Source organism: Amblyomma maculatum, chromosome 8 (assembly GCF_055883805.1).
Source record: "Amblyomma maculatum isolate TAMU_Amacu chromosome 8, ASM5588380v1, whole genome shotgun sequence".
NCBI classification, from domain to species: Eukaryota; Metazoa; Arthropoda; class Arachnida; order Ixodida; family Ixodidae; genus Amblyomma; species Amblyomma maculatum.
Genome location: NC_139351.1, coordinates 82,376,947 through 82,397,567, shown reverse-complemented (window position 1 = coordinate 82,397,567; position 20,621 = coordinate 82,376,947). Strand labels below are relative to the sequence as shown.

The following is a 20,621-nucleotide window of genomic DNA, read 5'->3' as shown; positions in this document are numbered from 1 at the left end:
ATGTTTTCGTCTAAGAAAGAAATAAAGACATATTTTAGTAATCTATGCTAGAATGATATGCATCACCTTGATGTACTAAAAATTTTATTGTTGGGCCTTGTCAAGGCAAGGCTCTCTGAAATGGGTTCAGTTCTATCGTCCTGTGTGGTTCCATTTTGCAAGTTTCTTTTTTCTTGTTGCTTCATTACTTGTACGTTGTGATACAAACACCTTTGTAAATTTCCTTTCAATTTTGCAAGTATTGTTTGCTTATGTAGACAACTTGCGTCGACTGCTGTCCTGTACTTCGGCCCCTGGGCCGTCGTCAAGTTGCCGAGTGCACCATTTAATCGAGGGTCCATTCAGAGTTTTTCTTTGTATTTACTCTGAAAAATAAACGAATTGATCTGAACTAGAAACGTGAACGTTTGGGCGAGTTGGTCGTATATAATTGACACGCTGCTAAACTCTGTTTTGTTTTGCGATGTTTATTGCCTCAGGGCATAAAAAGAATGCTATGAAGAATGAAGGGTGTGGTCAAATAAATGAAAAAAGCTTGGCTGATACAGTGAAGTCGAGAAATGAACCATGATGTGATCCCTGCGTCCAAGCGGCATATGACTGTGGATTATGGGGGGGGGGGGGGGGCAGGTGCTACCAGGTGCCGGATCCGCATTGGCTTCAGCGCTGGACATTCCCACAGCAGGTGATGAATGTCAGCTGCAGTATTTCTGGACTCGCAGACAGGGCACCCAGAGTGTGGAAACGAAGCTCAAAATTGAGGTTATTTTCAAATCACTGCCGGGGTTAGGGCCGCCCCAACTCTAATCCTCCGAAGCGCCACCTCCTCTGCACGGGCTAGACCGCGGGGGAGGCTTACCGTACACGGATGTATGAGAGCACGTGTAATGCGTTGGAGGTGCTCCTTCGTTGTTAAATGTAGGGTAGCATTGTGTAATTTTATGAGGTTTGGCGATGCTGAGGTTGAGGTGGAAAGGCGGGTTCTCAGAATCTGCATGGATCCTGAGAAATGAAAGGGGAAACAATAACAACAGTTGTTTCCTTTTTCATTTCGTGTGCTTCAAACCAAATCAGGGGAGCAGTTTAAGTAGCTGTGAAACAGCGATACCTCTTCCATTCTGGTCACACTGAAAAGGAGTCACTGTCAAACAGCGATACCTCTTCCATTCTGGTCACATTGAAAAGGAGTCAAAGTTTTCGTGTTTTCGTGTGTCCGCTGCACCTGTTTTAACGCTGCTTTTCTACGGAAATACGACAAAGCACATGAATAGACGAGTTTTGTTGGCCATATCTCCAGGTACCCCACTATACATTTGAAGCTGGAGCTTCTAGCTGACTGTCTTCGGAGGCAGTTCTACCGTGGCCTTCCAGTCAGTGAGGTGTCCATACGCCATGACGTCGTGGACGTGCTCGCCCTTCCCGCGGCCCTGCGTGTCTTCAGAAAAAGTACACCGACTCATGCGCAACAAATGTGCGATGTCTTGCTCTTCTTTATCGGGTTGCACATTGAAATTAGTTCATGTTCACTTACACTACCAGACAAGTTATTGTGGCTATGCAGCCAAAGCTATAGAGCCAAAACGCATTAGCTCACTGTGCAGCAGAATGTAGTCTCTTGATAAATTACGCGGAGTGTACTCTGGAATATTATATAGTTACAGAAATGCTTATGTTGCTATGTTATTAAATCAAGGTTGTAAAACTTTAGTGTAGTGCATTTTAAGATCATTACACGAGACTGTGCAAACGGGGTGGCTGCGTCATCTGCCGGCAGCCCCCGAACTTGAGCATCGTACGTAGCGCGTGATATATAATAACCGCGAATATACATTCGCTTATACCCTATGTAGTGTAAAGAAATAATTTTATGCGTCATTGGAGGCTCGGAAGTCATTATTTTAAGCAAAGGAAACCTTGACTGAAACGGAAACGGAAACCTTGCCTGAGGCTATATATGCCAGAACTTCATGCTGAAGTAACACCATAACGAAACCTCCGCCCCCGTAGCCTAGGCTCCATAGCCACAAAAACTTGTCCGCGAGTATAGTCAAGCGCTCAAGTTAGCTGCCTTTCACTATCTCAATGCTCACTAGTGAGCTTATAGTTAAGTTCTACGTTCTCTCTCTTCCTGTTTCCGCGTAGCGTGTCTCACGCTAGTCGTTTAAGGGTTCAAGATCACACAGAGCTAAGAGAGGGCACAGAATGCGTTAGATAATACATTCTATTCCCAGCAACTGCATATGAAAATTTTAGTTCCGGCTCTCTCTCTCTGTATTCCTCCTTTGTGTTGCTGCTTAACGCCGGCATCATCCTTAAGTAGTGCGCTCGAGGGACACACACGCACGCACACACTACATACATAATTTTTTTTTGTTGCGTTGGCGCTCACGGACACAATGTACAGCCTTGCACTATAACTTTCTTCATAGACAAGGTACATCTTCAGATGTCAAACGCCATCGTGGCATATTATTTGTATCTGTCGATAAGCAAGGCAATGTTACACTGTCAATAACACAATCAGGGTATTGAAGCAATATTTTTAAATTATAATTTCTCGTAAATGAGCTTGCATAGCATGTTTGTGAAGTTGAGAAATGCATCTTGCGTATTCTGAGTTATTAGAGATTATAGCAGGTGATTGACGGTCCTCATCTCGAAAGCTCTTCGACAGCCTTAAGTGAGACCTTCGCAAATCAGTGACGATTATGTTCATAGACGAGCGCTGCGTACTTCTGTGCTACGGCTGCCCTAGCTTTCGTATCATTTGTGGGCGTGTGAGTTCAGAGAAGGATTCGTTTGCAAGCCACGCTAGCTTTCGCGCTTGGTGTTTCCTCCATTGACAGCGCCTCTTACACACATAGACATCCGTTAAATGTCTTCGATCCGCATTGCTTGCTTTTGAGGTCTACATACAATTTTCTCACAGCACAATAAACACTAAAGGATTGAAAAGTCCACTACAAAGGTTGCCCTTAACCTACAGAGATTTCAGACTGCATGGCTACAAAGGTGACCATCCAATCTTCTTATTTATGACTTATTGTGCGCGTGTTCTACTGTTAATATTACGGTTGTCGCTTTCAATTTTGCGTAAGCTACACTGGAACTCCTTGTGCACATGTTATGGTAGCTCCTCACTGGGCGGGATCATAATACCAGACTCGGTCTCCGCGGACAAGCTGTTCTTCTACGAGTTCGCTCGGGGCCGCTGCGAGGCGTACAAGACGCGTACCTGCACCAGAGAATGCACCACGGAACGCGGTCGCCGGCCCCCTTCTCCGTCAACGGGCCCCTGAGGAACCTCGAGCAGTTCGCCGAGGCTTTCGACTGCCTGCGGGGCTCGGACATGCGCCCCAAATCCTTGTGCACTATTTAGGACTATGTCTCTGTTTGCGCCACCCCCGTGCTGCCTAGTAACTCCATGTCATGTAGTTAAGCTCTTGTCATTACTTCAGCGTTTAGAAACGTTAGTCAGCGACTGTTATTTTTTTCCAATGGTTTATTTACTGTTTCACGTATGAAAGCAGGTTTATTGTGATTGTATACAATGGTTCTTTACTTCATGTATTTCGAGACATTCACTTGACCAAGAATAAGTATAGCTTGGGTTCATTAGCAACTGCGCAGCGCCCGGAAATTATTTCAGAATGGAAGATAGCGCACACGGTTCTGGATTCCTTTTTAAGTTTCTCATACCTGACCTAATTTTTTCGAATTAAAAGATGACACTTTCGTACCATTGTGACAAAATTTGCAGCTTTAAATTTATTGTATGTGTAGGATCATTACCATAGTTGTCTAATTAGTGTTTTTTTTTGCAATTGTTCAAGCTTTTTTAATATTACTATTACCTGAAGGTCAATGATAATTGCTCCCCGTTGATGTTTTTCTGCTTGTGCAATTTGGTGCCTGCTGATTGTAGTCAAATACGCACAAGGTTAATCTTTAGGAGCAAAGAGCCCATTAACGTTACACTCAATAAATATACACCACAGTAGCCGCTCTGAAATTGGTCGAACAACTTTGAGTTGAGGGGCACACCATGAGCACCAGCAACGAAGGGCGAGTTAAAGGAGAGACAGACATCAATAATCATAATTGAAAGACGTTTATTTTGCAATATAACCATTGGCAACAGTCTGAAAAGGGTGCAGTCAACGTTGGCGAGGACACTTGAGCATGGAAGCTATACACAAACAACGATTCAATACCTCGAAAACATACGGCTCTAGTCTGTGGAGTATTCTAGTGTCACGGCGTCAGACGTGACCTAAGAAACTCTCCGGGTGCTTTACAATGAGGCTTGGAAGCACTTTACCGCGCGCAGACGTTGCATGCATCTGGCAATAGGCAAAATAGGCTTAACATTAGCATTGTAGATACACGCGCAGTTGCAGAAGTTTTATAGATCACCGTTTAGACTCAGCTATAAGCACGGCGTTTAAAACTCGAGATGTGGCACAGTAAGGCCGTTCAGCACAAGTTCACAACACTCACCTCATATGCACTCGAATTAGATTGCAGCATTGCATTGAAATCCCCAAATTATCGTTCAAGTCAACAGTTCAAGAGAAAGCATAACGAAATTGCCATGGGCACTTTTTCGTGCAATGATCTGCTCAGAGCGTTTATAAAATGATCACTGCGGCCGGTAACTTGTTTTGTATTAGGCTCGGGTAATTATTATTGTACACGAGCGTTTCTGGTAACTAAGCTTAACTCAGTAAACATAACAGCTCTAGAAGTAAATAATTTCACTGTACGGGACACACTGACAAAAGGACAAGAACGTATGGCATCTGATCCCGAAGAAAATATTTGCTTACAATGGTACATCTTGCTGGAATTAGTGTGTCAGTACCTTTGTGCTTCCAATGTCGATTACCATTACAAATAACTTTAGAGGCTTTTTACTACAGGTACTGTTTAATAGAGATTATCACGCACAACTAATACCATTTTTTCACACTTTCAACATTTTTACCCAATAATATGAGACCTTCCTGAGCGTCGAGTGAAACTGTGCGCTTGAACGGCATGTACAAAACGCATTGTAGAGTCAGGACGCAAGGATAGGACACAACAATCTGGAACAGCCGACTGCTGGAGCAGCCTTAGCTGCACTCATATCACTAGTGTATAACAACAACTCCCGCGAGAATTCGCAGCGAGACGACGCAACGTTGTATTTTTTTTTGCTCTGGTCCCCATTTGGCTCTGGCGCTTTAAGCGTGTCTACGCGCTAGGCTTAAAAACTATCTCTAATCTATCGAAGTGAACGGCATTAGCCAGTGCACACTAACGAAGCTTTGTGCATGAACTAAGGGAGAAATCAGAAATAACGCGTGGTGGTTTTAAGGGCAGCAGCCGCTTGATCGTACAGAAGATCGCGGCAATTTTACAAAATGTATTTACAGCCCTAGCTTCGCAGCGTAGGTCGCTGGTACTAGTGGCCCTGTCCAAAACGACATTATTATACATCGCGAGCAGCTTCCAAATTAAACATTGTTTTTGTCTTTGTGTTAACCAATCACATTTTTTTTCTCCGCGAAGTCGCTACATTACATCCTTACATTGGCACATGACAATCTTTGTCTGTTCCACCTTTTGACGGTGAGCTGTTCGCAGTGCACACGACTAGCATCTATAGTTTGATATCTCGCTCTCAGCCAGCCGCCATAAGTGGACCTTCATAAACACTTTCTAAAGAATGTTTGAATGCGTAGACGGTATATAGACGGTCGAATACTTTTTTGTTTGTGTGTAACGGAGGACTTTTTCCAGTATCGCGATCTATTCTTTGGAGTGCGCGGCAAAAACTTGCCAAGGTTTTCTTTTCCGGCCACATTTTGCATAGCAGCGTCACAGGTGATAATTCGTCGGTGCGGGCATCTACTGCTGACTTAACTGTTCAGTGGCATAGATATGTGCGTCACGCTCGATTATCTATGTCATGTTATCTTATCTAAATGGAAAGACGATAGCATTATCTAAACCATTTCATCTCATTTCTTTTTACAGTGCGCGTCGCAACAAGTGTTCTGTGGCACATACAGGGTATTCTGTCAGAAAGAGCGAGCTGCAGCTCTGCTTGTGGCTAGAGCAATCCACCCACTCGGTGCAGTTTATGCGCCTTTTAAGGACGCTTAGACTCGTTTTGCTTTTAACCACCCATTATGAAAGCTCCTCTGCAGCGGAATTGTGTTTAGTAGAGACAGCAAAGGCCGCTGTAAGAATAAAGAAGAGCACAGTTCAAAGCTACGAGGCACAAAATGCTCCTTGCAGGCTTTCAGACTCAGTGTGTTCAACACGGCAGCTTGAAACTCTCCCCGGCTGCCACTACTTAGCATGTGCTGTTTCTGCATATGTGGTACACTGCAAGGTGAGTAAAAATAAAAATGAATTTATAAGTATTGCATAAGATGACCGCTGCATTGTAGAGTCTAAGATAGAATGTAGTTCCACTCAGTACACCAGCCAGATCGATGAATATCAATCCCGGCTCTAAAAAAAAAGCCTAATAGGCCATAAATGCAGTCCTTCTATCTAAGCCTAACTGGGCGGTTGTCATGTCCATGTCTTGTCGAAGGAAGCTCGTCTCAGGCTTTTCCGTCTCAGCTCTCGAGCCTCACCGTGAACCAAGGGATTCCGCTAGCCGACTGCGAAACCTTTAGGTTTATATTTTGAAACGTGTTACACAGCAATAATTACCCTATGCCAACTTGGAGCCAGAGAGCTGCCGTTGAACATGCTGGGAAATGCAGGAGTTGGCGCAATATGTTACATCATTTATTTCATTTGGGATATTCTTTTACCTTGAAGTGATGTAAGAGGTCGTATAAAGCGGTAATATCAGACCATTAAGGTAATTACTTGCACTGAAACATGACGTATTTTCCGTTATGTATTGCTGTTCAGCAACTTCAAGTATATCGGTCATCGTAGACACTACCGCACGGTGCTCCGATTTTGATTTATCCGTCGTGCACTGACTTCAGCCTAACTTTTGAGAAAGGTGTACTTTCGCGTGACAATTTTTTAAAATTATCTGTAATCATCCGGACGTATTTCGTATAGCCCCGTAATATGCAAAAGAAGTATTTTTGGAAACTGGACACATCGTGAGATAGTGCACAAAAGTCCTGCAGAACATGCCACCGTGTGTCGAAAACAGACTGCTTTCGTTGTATGTCACTCGTAATGCGTGCTAACTTTTCAACCATTATAGCATGAACGATGAGAGAAAACAAACCTCCTGTGTAGCGTTGTTCGAACAAGTAGTAAGCTAAGGACATCAACTTTTTGGGTGCAACTGACGTATATATGACATTCTGTAGTATCGTGAAGTTGACATGTAATGTAGGCCCAGAGAGCGAAGGTCAGATACCGCGAACACTCCCATAGAACTCTCGTCAAACTGCTGCCATTACAGACATTGCAGAAAAAGAAAGCATTCCAAAGCGGCCCGTACATTAAGAAGCCGTTAATGCTGTAGTTTATCAAGGCGGTGCTTGCAAAACGTCAACTGCTTTCCACTCTGTTGCACAGATTCTCGGTTGCGTGAAGTTGATCATTCGTATTTATGCATGAGTATGCAGTCTGATGAATGACACTTTCCAAAGGCACTTTTTCCCACTGACAATACAAAAGAATAAGAAGCTATCAACATGTCACATCATGTCATTGGTGCCACAATGAATTTACACCATTCTACCAGCTTTGCCTGCTTTTCAGCCCTTCAAGCAAGCGTAAACCCTTCTCAAGCAGTCTCTAAGGCTAAGCATCTTCAACATATCCTATGTTGCTCTTGCTTCAACAGATGAGTGCACAGTCTTCCTATTCGGTGTCTTGCTTATCTACTTATCTTCTGCCATGATAAGTGTTACTGGTGTTATGCTTGTAAGCTACGAGAAGTATATTTTTTCGATTTTTGATAAAATTTCAGAAACAAACGTAACTTCAGCTGTACATTACAAGAAAGCAAAGTGCGTTTTCTTGTAATATCGACATTGAAAAATAGGTAAGTGGGGAAATATTTCGTCATTTTATAAACGCAGCGTTAGAATAGTATAATATGGTATTAGAATTTGCGCCTACTCAGCGAGGACATCACTTGGGGGTTGTATAAGGAAACTACCACATCCATTCTCCCTGGACCTAACACAGCGAGTGCTCTGACAGATAACATTGTGGGGTGATTCCAGCTTCTCGGCCTTGTTCCACCAGCTTTTAAAATAAGCATATAAAGAAAAGCAAGAAACAATATTTCAAAAAGATGGTACGCACATTAAAAGGATTACTTAAAGGTGCACGACTGTGCATTCAATATCTGTGCTTGAAAGATTGTTGCCTTTCCACTTTATTGACTAAGATAATGACAAACTCAAGGGCATATTAAAATCAGAGAACAGAAAAAAAATACACGAACAAAAATCACAGCAAAAACGAATAAATGAAACTTTCCATTTAATTGAACAGAATTAGTTGCGAATCGTTGCTGTAGCAACCCCGCAACTCCAAAAAAAGTGATGAGATACTATATCCTGTACATCTATAATGTTTAGAAAACGAAGGTGAAAAATGAAGTATACCAGCTGTTTGTGCGGCCACCGCACTGATTACGTTTTTTTTTGTAGCAGCGACATGCCATCCTGAAAATTAGCCCTTCACGGGGAACTGCTGGCTATATATAAGAGCATTTTTAACAACAAACTTTCCTACAACAACCCTGTCCTGCGTAAAAGTGGCTGCAGCCTAAAACCTTTCATCCAGCAGCATTATAGTATTTCCTTCAGTATGAAACTTTTAGACATCTATACAAAATACCTAGACGAAAATAATAAAAGCCCTCCACTGATTCGGTCACTAGATAAAAGACTGAGACATACAAAGTAAAAAGGAATCACCTACATAATTTTAGTAATTTACGTGCGCAGAGGCATGCCTTTATTACAGAATACAGAAGTTAAAGATTTCCAGATTAAGATAACAGAAGAGTAAGCGCTGTAAACGGGGTAGTACCTGAACTCAAACCATCCACGAAAAATTGCAGTAGTTTGCAGTACTCGTCATCCGTCACTTAGCACAAATAAACTTCTCGCGCAAAAATATTTGTGTATATCGGCAGCCACATTCGGCAGCCACATCTCGCATCACGGAAAATTTTCCTCTGCAGGGCCCTAACAAGACAATCTTTGCTAAAAGCGGTGCCACTGCGATTTTTCTTGATTCCTAACCAGAAACTCGGAAGTAGACAGGAGAATCTCAAGTATTAGTTAAGCATCGAGACATGCTTTAAGATATTCGTGAATTCAAGTAACACGTTTAAATTATTACCATTCAGTCACCGTTCAAAGCCTGCGCTCCACGTTGCATTGTGCGATTTCTCCAGGACTAAGTCCAGGGCAAAGTAAAATCATAGCAGTGTGTCGATGGTTTGCACACTTGTCAAGTGGCAATGGTTCACTGGCACTTGACCTTTTACTACGTTGTGTGGTAAAAGCAAAGCTCCAGACAAAATGGCGACTGTGATCGAAGAAAGATGCTCCGAAGCGGTGACGGAGCAACACTTCACGGAGCCTTTCTGAATTTCATACCGCCTGTTTTAGACTTCAAGAAATCTAGAAACTGCGCACGCACCCAGCCTAACTAATCACCAGGAATCGTTGAACCTATAACGCGGTGCCATAGATCAAATGAGTAATGCATAAGGATATGTGAGGAAACGACAAAGCGTGCATAACGGATACGTACATGTACACAACGCGGAGCGAGAAGCGCGTATAAATACTGGTGAGACAATAACAACAAACCGGGAAAAGTGCGAAAAAAGAAATAGTTCCGCTACAAAAACGACAGGGCGGACAGCGCTGCTCTCAGACGCTCGGCTCGCCGAAAAAGTCCTCGGCAGCACGAAAGAGTAAACTGTGCCGTCCGTGGCGCTGATCCCTCATCTCCCCGCCGCTGGAATGTTAGCCGCTGATTGTACGGGAATCGTGGCTTTGTGGCCTGGTACGGTTCTTTCTGGTTGTGGAACAGGAAGTGACGAAAGAGGAAGGAGAACTTGTGGTACGGATCACTCCTTGTTGAGATAGTGCAGCACGTAGTGCTGAATTAGGTCATAGCAGTACTTGTACTCGGTCTGGAAAGAGGGAACGAGAAAACCAATTCGCTTCGTTTCGTAAAATTACTTTGAAATGTGCGCACGCATTATGCAAGCATCCGTCTTCCTTCGGCAAATTATGAAGCTGCAAATCGGGTAGAAATTTATTTGCTTCAAAGTAGGTGTTAAGGAAACTTGCAAAGGTAGCTGGCCCATGTATCATAAGCGATGGTCTCGGGTACGGCTTATACAAGGATGAATCTCTGTTCAGCTAGAAAGTTTATGAGAAAGCCGTGTCGACTTCCTTTTCAGCATGCTATGGCTGCGCTCAGTAAGTTACTAATCACTGTAGTGGTATTAAGTGAGGAATGCAGTGGTGGGTGGCCAGCAGCATGCTTCTCGAATACAGTGGCCCACTCACCATGTTCTCGACGAGCTGGGGCCGATGGCGACGTACTGTTCGGACGGCCTGGAAGACGTCCACCTCACCGTGTTCCACGACCTGCTCGATGGCAACGTTAGCCGCGCAGTAGACGCCGGCACGACTCTTGCCGTTCCTGCGATTATGGGGAAAGCAATAGGTGCATCTGAGCATTTTCCTCCACGTTCCTTATGCAACAAAACAAAGCGTTTATTAACCCTTTAAGCCATTTGTTTCAAGTACAATGGAAAAAATATGGTTTACAGGCTTAGTGCCAGTCAACGAAAGTATTAGAGGTTAGAGGTCTTGGTTAAAGTCCTCGTCTTGGAATCATATGCGTCTGCCTGGTTGGGCATCAAAAGGCATGTGTTATAGCACGATAGAGTGTTAACGCGCCCACTTAGCCATCTCAAGTTGCAGTATTCAGTCCGATTTTATTTCTGCAACACTTTATTGAGTCCATGGTTAAACGCTCTCGTCAATGCATCATTGTCCTATCCTGTGGAGAATTTATGGTAAATCGGCTGTTAAACAGCATCGTGCTCACTGGTATACAACACAGTAAACAGTAAGTGCGGCAAGCGTGCTGTCGCGCCAGCTAGAGATCGCTTGGCGGTTGTATGACATCCCGCGAAACACATGACTACGCACCGTTTCACTCTTACTTACACCGCCGTGTCTGGCGATCCTCCTCCTCACCTCCTTCAACCACTGTGGTAGCCTCACCTCTCTAGTTTCCTCACCGTGCAAGGGCGTCTCGGCGCATGCGGCTATCCCCGTGGCAACTAGGCACCGCCAAGGGAGGATGGGGGATGATGATGTGCAGCATGGAATTAACAATGTGCAAGCAATACTTTGCTGCCCGGATACCCCTGAACGGCAACGCAACAAGTAATACTATTGCAACTTTTCCCTCTAAAAACAACCAGCCAGGAGGCATAAGCGATATCAAATAAAAAAAATGAAGGGCAGAAAGTTGGCACCACGTGATGGTCCATGATGAGTATTTGTGGCCATGTCTTATCTTTTGTTTTAATGTATCGCCCTGCCTTCGGCGTACACGAATACAGAAAGCGGGAACAGAATTAACGAAATTTTTTATTGGAAGCCTGATTTCATGGCATTACTTGACTTGTTTTTCCTGCTACCTTTTAGCGCTCCTGATCCACAATAAGCCTTCGTATAACTACAGCAGCCGTATTATAGCCCTCCCAGTAGTGACAGACACCCACGTGGATATGACGAGAACGGGGCCGTAGGTGGTCCTCTGGCGCCATCTCTCGACCATGTTCATGAGCTCGACCAGGGTGTTCGTGGAGGTGGGCACCTTGTGGCGCTCCGGCCAGCAGGTGATCTGGAAGATCTGCGTTGTCTTAGGCTCGGCCTTGACGCCCGCCATCAGCTCCGTCAGCGAGACCACCTGAACAAATTGCACTTATCAGTACGAAATAACTAATCTGGATATTCAGAGGTCTGGCACAAAGGCCTTGCACAATTCTTCTAACGGTGTCTGCTTCGTGTAGGAGTGCATCGAGGACTGAGAAATGTAGCCTGCTTTTTTGTTCTTAAAAACAAACTATCTAAAGATATTAGGGCCAGTTTTAAACCTCAAAGAGCCATACCAGCAAAACTCCAGTAGCAGCAGTGCTGTTTTGCATCACTAGTGTAGTTGGTGTAGGTGAAAAATTGCCCTATTTTAGTTTAATTAACTGAGGTAGTTCTTAAGGTTCAGCGTGCCAATACGACTTAGGCTCACTGCAGGGAAATGGTCTGAAAATTTCGTCCACCTGGTGCACTCCTTGCTAATACTGCGTGAATTGCAGACTGATGAATTCGAAAGGAAAACGCAGTTTCACGCACCTCGTTGGGCACCTGAACCGCGCCGCACGGGAAGGGAAGAAGGTGGGGGAGAAAGAGGCAACGTAGTGGAAAACTGCGAAGCGTTTTTCACCACCTGGGGACTTATACCTGCGCTGACTCGCTGTAACTGTTCGTGCTAAGCCGCCAAGCAGAACCGTGTCAAACAGGGCGTAGGCACGTCTGAAGTAAGCGGAGTTAAACCTCGGCTAATTTGTTAAGCGATGATGTTAAGGGTGTGACATGTGACGTTGTCGTGCCAAGACTACCCTTGCAACCTCTTAGTAGTGGTGCCTGACAGTAATGTTTGAAAACCTTGATCTTGATGAAGAAAAAAGAAGCTCATTAAAATCTATTTCGTCCCTAACATACGGCTATAAACGAGACATATGCAGCACTCAAACGTTTCGCAATAGTAACAAAATACGTCCAGATACGGTGGTGATGCCTGAATTGACGAGTAGGGTCGAAGAATGACCATACATTGAGCCAACCTAAGGTTTTTAATGAGAACGCAAATTTTCGTGGAGAGAAGATTCGTACTTCGGCTTGTTACAAATGTGGCTCCCTTAGCGCAGTTCTAATCCACAATAATGGGCTTATGAACCGAAAGTACGGCGGGTCAAAGATAGTGAGGGGTTGACATGGTTCAGATGTTTATGTAGTGCAGGGATTCTCGTAATGTGGACTATAAGGTAATGCGAATGCTGCAGTGTCGTACAATATCACAGCTCGAGAAGCGCAGGTGGTTTGACGCTGATAAAGGCGCGAAGAACAACCCAATTTCCCAATATTGGCCAAATGTTGCAACATGTTGGTAATATATGGCTCTATAAGACCTATACATCGCCAACATGGTCCAAATATTGGTCTATGGTTTGTGCTGCCTAGGGAATACAACCTACATCATACATCTTAAAATCACGACAAATGTATTCCAAAAGTGTAATGAGCCACTTGTGGCCTCCAGCGAGCTTTAACTTTGGGGCACTGCATGAGAATGCACTTTATTTCACAGACAGCGTCCAGCGGCAGTGTGCACGGTTTGTACGGTTTGTACAGTCACAGTAACCGATGTTACTAAGTTTAACGTGCGGCCGTACTAACGTTCACATGGGCTGAGCGACGTCGGTTAAATTAATATTGCTGACTTGATCCGTCGTTATCGTATTACTGACGGAAGTTCATTGATTTCGTCGCTAAAGTGCGTGCTTCAACGAACAACGTTGACGTTCTACGTGAAAACATTGAACCATTCAGCTCGCACTGACCGATTAGCATGATTCCGTTATCTGAGGGTAGAGCGGCGCAGCTTTTTTGTACTCACCATTATACATTAACAGAAAGGAGACGCTTTAAGGGAACAGATTGAGCAGAGTAGCTTTCCTTTGAACCGGCTAACCATTGGGATTGAAAGTCTATTTTGTTTTCCAAACTGAAGTCGATAAAAATAAACATGCTGTAGATACATTAACCTTAAAATTTACTATTTACGCTAAAGCTTAAGAGCCAAAGCTTGTCGACGTCCCTTTGGTGTGCCTTTCAAGTCAAATCAGATATGAGATGCTTCAAAACTATAAACGAGGTGGGGTGAGGGGTGTTCGCCGCTAATCAAGCTGTTCAGCTTTCCTTTTCGGGTCTCTATCACTTTGATGAAAATAAGACGATTATAATCCACCGCTTACAAAGCAAGGTGGAATACGTCATTATTAGTCGGGGTGCCAGACAGAAGAGATATCTTGGCATTCGTCAAGTAAGAAACCAACTCGCCTTCTTGTTTATCCTGAATATCCAGGTCTTGATTTTGGGGTAGTGGTTGTACGAGACGACGTCCACTGTGAACACGGGACCGTACTTTTTTCGTTTCTCTTTCTCTGTAGGCCAGAACGAAGGGTAAGCCTAGAAGAGAAGGGATTGCACAAGAATAATGTAAGAGAAGAAGGGGAATGTAAGAGGCAACGATGTAAAACAGCCAGTTACCTAGTACTAATAGGCTGTACGATTTTCTTCTTTAAGGAGCACTGAGTGTTAAACGTGCTGTGACGAGCCAGTGTGGAGTCAAAAACTGGTCACCTTACTTCTGATATAACCGGAAATGATGACTTAGACCGTTATGGATACACGCTCGGTCAGTGCTGGAATATTTTAAATGATGTCGGATTGCTTATATATGATTTGAAGATTGGATCACAGAGAAACAGAAAACCAGAAAATTAGAATTAGCCACACATTGTTTGAACAGCGCGACTGATAAGGAAAGACCAAAGAGCGAGATATCGTATTGAGAAACTACATTTGGGAACTAAATTGAACCGGCCAATGGAATTGGGAAGTCTGAGTACGGGACGCATGTTGATTTCATTCAGAATTACTCGGTTAAACGTCCTCACTGAAGTGTTTCGATTTTGTGGCGCGGTAATACCACTTTTTTGTGTAATAGCGAACTCACGTTGGAAGGTGGGGGGCTGCAGAGGACGATTATTGAGTTGCAGTCATGATCGTAGACCAACGACCACAAGTCCTGCGCTGTCCGGACCATGGGCCATTCTGTCACGATGTACTCTTTTGAGCGGCTGTAGCCCTGCAAGAATTACACGCAACACTTTCATTATTTCTGCTTACTGTAGCTGTAAGACGGCCACATTGCATTGAAGTCTAGACAGCAGGGACATTCCTGGGCACTGAATTTCTTGTTCTTTAACACCAATGAAGTATTTGACTGGTTAATATTAATTTATTAATTTTAAAAGGATGTTTATCCAGTAATAAAATGGGGAATATAATTCGCCGCAAACTGAACGGCGGGTGCAGCCCAAAACACAACCAATATATAGGCAACAAAACAAACTCGAGCAGAGTGGCGGTGCTTCCTCGTTCTTCTCGTAGTGTTCCTGATATGCAGCTCTCATGGTCCACTAAAATTTATTTATTTATAAATGCTGGGATCTTAAAACTAGACCATACATACATCTGCACAATAAAAGTACAACAAAGCGATACAGCAGGTGAGGCATCACCAATAACAAAATTCCAGCATCGTACTACATCATTATTATATTAGAATACCACGCACGTTCATTCGACCAAGCGTATAACGGGTTACATTGGAGCATAAAACCAGTTCCAATCATCAAGTAGATGAGTACTCAGATATTCAGCAATTACGTAAGCTGCGTCTCAAATAGGCATAAGGAATTCTGTGTTACTACATCATCAGAAATGGTATTCAATTCGATTATAATTTTAGAAAAAGAGGAATCTTTGTAGCAGCTTGTTCTCGTTAGCAAAGGTTATATAGAAATAGTGTAGCATGCATGCAGCATAACAACTGGAGCAGCTAATTATTTGTAATTGTAATAGACAATATTGTAATGTCTATTAATCAACTGAAAAAAAGAATATTATGCGAAAAATGCGATTCCTCTCAGTAACTGACGGTAAGCCATATTTTCTAAGAAGGCTAGGGTGGAGTTGCGGCCGCAAGGGTTATAGATAAATCTCATTGTTTTTTTTTAGTAACTTCTCATTTGCGAATATTGGTCTCAGTGTAGGGGTCCCAGATTATCACAGCGGATTATTATAACGTGTCACATTCAGAAGATCATTTTTAACTTGACGTGATTTTCAGCTCGTTTTATTTTTTTCATAAAGGGCACAATCAGTAGCATATAGTTAACATGAACGTAAAGTTGGCGGACAATGTCGTTAATAAATATATTCAATAAAGCAGACCAACAACTAACACTTGTGGAGCCTCAGACTCATCTGAACGCTGTCATAGAAAGCTTCGTTTAAGGCAACAAATAGACGCCTGTTTGACAAATTCGCCTTCATGCAGGCTATTAATTTTGTTTGTGTATTAATGAATCCAATTTATGAAATAACTTGTGAAACAGTGTCGGAAGCTTGCAGAAATCCAAAAGCATAACGCACCAGCATGTTTGCCTTCGTTTTTCCCGAAAACCATGATTTGTTTCTATTAGCCGATAACAATAGCAGTATTCTTCCTGAAACCATGTTGAAATTTTTATATTACGTTATGTGCTTCGAGAAAGGTAGATAAATGTTTGTGAATAATGTGTTCGAGTGGCTTGCATGATTTAGGATCAAGGGCAACCGGGCTATAATTTTGCACATATTTCTTGTCGCAGGTTTTATGTAAAGATTTAATTCTCACCACTTGCCAATGATACGGTAAGACGCCTTCGTTTAGGGATCTTCTAAATATGGCACACAATACTTGGCACACTACTGCGCGTACTGTTTCAGAAAAGCATATCCTTCGGGCTGTGGGGTTTCTTAAGATCAAGATTTAACAATAAATTAAACGCTCAAGTCTAAGTATGGATTGAAATGTAGAAAAGGCTACAAACAAACAAAATGCTTGCTGTGCGTATACAACTATACATCTCAAAGTAACCGTATAACCGCCAGAGGAATACAAAAAATAGACAATGGAACAGAAAGTGCATACAGATTCAGAGATCATTCTTTTTCTTGTACTTCTAGGCTCTCAAAAAGTTGTATTAATTTCTCTTGCAGATGTGCAGGTAGGTTTTATTGTATAGAATGACAATTATTTCTGTGTTGCAAGACGGCATCAAAAGCATACAAGAAGAATGACGCATTGTTTTTGACGCGTGAACACACTTCTGCACCAAATATTCATAAAGGACCAAAGAGGGGAGCTAGAAATCAAAGATGACTCATCATGCGCTCCGTGACCACATGCTCATCATTCTCAGCGTGTCCGATGTATCACCTAGAGGAGGAATTCCCTCAGTTGTGATGCTAAACAATTTAGGAGCCACTTACGTCTACGAAAACTGCGTTGATGTAGTCCGTGTTGTCGTTGCTCTGGAATGACGTCAGGTACGGTCGAAAGTTGTCGGCTGCAAGTGGTAAGATTTCAAATAATCGTATGAAGAAGCTTCTTGGTCAGCAGAAACATATCGATCAGCAATTAGCCATTTAGTTCATTTTCCACTTTTTGCGCACGGTTAGGCATGCAGTTGATATCCTAGCTTGCAGAGCAGGCTAAATGACTCTAGACAAGATGTGGCCCCGACACCGGTCACAAGATCGTTTCTTGCGGAAGCTTCTTGATCAAACTGCTGAGCTAGCAAGAAGTAATAACATAGCATGCGAGTAATAATTGAAGCAGAAAGAATAAATGCTTCTGTAGAGACATGTGTTAGCACTCCTATTCATTTATGTTATATGTAACTCTGGTTTCTTAGGCAAACCTACTGTTAGCACAACTGATGTCATGACTTTGGCGTATAAATGTGCTGCATGTGTGAAATAATTTTTTTTTTGGAAGTTAGCGGCTCATGTTGTTCGTTTCTTCTTGTGTCCTGTCTTGCTCTGCGCTGCATTCTCTCTATATGCAGTATTTAATAGCATACATAAGTAGTTTTGATGCTACTATAATTAAGTGTATCCAGCTATTCTAAAAATCCTACCTTAGAAGCCAGTTCTTAAAGCACGTGAAAACCGTACAAAATGATCAAAAAGGTGACAAGATGTAATTGGGAAGGAGCCTACATGACGTTTTTTCATCTATATTTTTGTTTGGCCTTTGGCCGCAGTTTGTTGTTTGAAAAACTTTAAAAAAGACTAGAGCTTACGAGGAACGGTAGCAACGTCTCGGTTCTTGTCTCTGTTCTCCGGTCGGTGTCCTCCGGCACAATCGCCGATGGAAAGCTTCGATGACATTTTGCAGATTTTCTGGTAAGGGTAGCAAAGAAGCGTTTAGACAGATATTCGGCAGCAAGGACTAAACGAGCTGTGAGCCTAATGGGGTTTTCTGCAAACGGTCGCAGGTAGGTACCTCGTATTCTTTCTGGTATTCGTTGACCTTGGTGATTGGATTTTTTGCAGACTTGAACTTTAGCTGCTCTGAGAGTTCGGAGACCGGAAACCACGTCTTTCCGCAGACGTACGCCTCTTCTAAGGTTTCGTACACAAACTTGTACGCCTCCTGCGAGCAGAGATCACTGATGAACATCTTGTCATAAATTTCACTCCCGTGTCATAGGCACAACTCTATAGATGATGCGTGCGTACGCCTTCAGCGCTATTAAAACAAAGGGCGATTAGAATGGCTGTGTATAATCAGTGTGTTCTGTCCCTGTGTTTCGCAGTCACTAATTAAAAACGGCTGTATTAAAAACGGGCATGAAGGGCAAAAAACGAGAAAAACTGATCATCGAACCAACAATGGATGAAACCAGATAAAGACGTTCCCTTGGTAGCCTTCATTTCAAACTTGAACCTATTTCTAGGGCTCTCCCATTGCAGTGGCTGTGTGAGTGGAGCGCGAAACTACAGAGTCGGGGAAGATAGCTTTCAACAAAGCCGCGTCGGCATGGTTCAGTGGAATCGAAGCACAATCACCCGCGTACTGTGTGTCGTGAATCCTAGGTCGTGCTTCACAGGCTGAGTCATTTTAATATGTTAAGCTCCACAACGAAAAGCTATTTTACGCTAAAACTAAGAGTAGGCTACGTGACGGTCGTTTCGCTATAATCTATGAATAATAAATTGGTGTTTCATTCATAACATTGCTCATCCCAGAACCCCTATTTTAGATAAATCGCTGAAAAACGACCAAAAATATTTTGTTTCCACAAAATTAACTCTCAACGTGTGCAGCGTTCAGCACACTTTGACCAATAAAGTAGTAAATAATTCGCATAAGGCTATTGGAACAGGTAGCCTGATCCGGTACCACTATACATGCAGCATCCAGCATTCATAATGTCACGTGCTGTACTCCCTTCCCGCTTTCCCCACCACTTGACTGCGATCAGCCATCATGAAATCCCTACCTCTCCCCTCTTCCCAACCTTTCTCTGTACCACCCTTCTCTCTCTTGAAAGTAGCAAAACGAGACAGGGTCTTACATCTGTGCATCCTTTCTACCTTTTTTTTTCAGCACCCTCAACTACAACAGTTGGTTGCTCAAGTATGGATTCGATGGTTGGTGAACCTGATTAAGAAACTGGGTTTTGCTTGTCATGATGATGATTAGTACGAGAGACCTTCATGTGAGGTCAAAGGAGGACGTCTTTACTACAACTATATGTGAGAAACGTTTCCCTCGAAGCTGGTAAAAACCGTAGTTGACTGAAGCCACTTAAGCGAAATAAGACTTTTTGGATTACCACGTTGAATACCTTTTCCTTAACCTATAAATGTAAATTCTGAACATCTCCTTCAGCAAAATTGGCATATTTATATGTAGCAGCTATTAGGAACAAAGCTGCTGTGAAATATTGACGCAATTTGGAAGCATTCAGGCACTAATATGACAAGTATTTTAGCGGCTGCTATACCGCGAGAAGACAACGGCCCTCTCCAGACTGCAAGGCAGACAGGCAGGCGTTCCTCACCACTGTATCGACCATTCCCTTTCTGGCGGCGCGCAGCTTTTTGGTGTAGCCGAAAACGTCGTACACGCCGTCTTCGTCGGCCAGTTCCAGGTTGGCGTCGATGCACATATACGTGCCCGTGCGTCCGCATCCGTCACTGCGAACGTGTTACGAATAATGAACGCCATGCACAGATCAACCGGAAAGGACATGAATCGATGGCTGCGGAAGTACATTACGTTGGCTTATGACATATCAATGTTCAGGCGCGCAGAAAATGCTGACTCATTGTTCTGAATTAGAAAAACAAAAACAAATGCAGTATGCGCTGCCGTGGACCGCGCTTTCTGTTCAAAGGAATCTGACTTCACAGACATGTCGTCGGCGCAACAATTTACCTCATGGGCCGTACCAAGTACAGCGCTTACTAAAGTAAAAAAATTATCTCACGTAATTTGATCGAAGATGTCAAATCTGCGACATGTTAGTCGAAAATTGAACCGGATCTATAGTGTGGGAACTTGCCTAGAGTAACTAAGGCTATTTTAGGTCATATCCTTAGTTCATTGATTAGTGCTTGAGGACCTTTTTCCAACATTGGTTGCAGAGTCTAAATGGGATGCTCAAAATGTTAGACCACGTTTAAAAACCTGTTGTTAATTCATCTTAAGCACGATATGTCGCTTGTGGCTTTTTTTTTTTTTTCGGCGTTCAGAGGTAGGGGCGCGAAATTTAAAAAAAAAGAGACAAGAAAAACACAGACACGTGAACTGGCACTTGCGCACTGCTGTTATTCGACTCAAAAGCCTACGATGGGTGAACAAGGTCAACTGCAGTGTTATTGCGACTGCGAGAAATTCCT

At 43.2% G+C, this 20,621-nt stretch overlaps 1 protein-coding gene across 2 annotated transcripts in view; it reads right to left on the bottom strand.

The window, feature by feature from the left end:
- Window positions 1-5,025: 5,025 nt before the first annotated feature.
- Window positions 5,026-20,621, bottom strand: part of Ptp36E (protein tyrosine phosphatase 36E) — a 74,170-nt gene continuing 58,574 nt past the window's right edge. For both annotated transcript variants that reach the window (XM_084576628.1, XM_084576629.1), the window contains exons 10-18: window positions 19,781-19,916; window positions 18,217-18,366; window positions 18,014-18,113; window positions 17,199-17,275; window positions 14,833-14,964; window positions 14,154-14,282; window positions 11,759-11,946; window positions 10,527-10,662; window positions 5,026-10,144 (exon numbers count right to left, since the gene is read on the bottom strand). In XM_084576628.1, coding sequence (XP_084432754.1) covers window positions 10,079-10,144; window positions 10,527-10,662; window positions 11,759-11,946; window positions 14,154-14,282; window positions 14,833-14,964; window positions 17,199-17,275; window positions 18,014-18,113; window positions 18,217-18,366; window positions 19,781-19,916 — 1,114 coding nt within the window. In that variant the 3' untranslated portion in view covers window positions 5,026-10,078. The remainder of the gene's footprint in view (window positions 10,145-10,526; window positions 10,663-11,758; window positions 11,947-14,153; window positions 14,283-14,832; window positions 14,965-17,198; window positions 17,276-18,013; window positions 18,114-18,216; window positions 18,367-19,780; window positions 19,917-20,621) is intronic.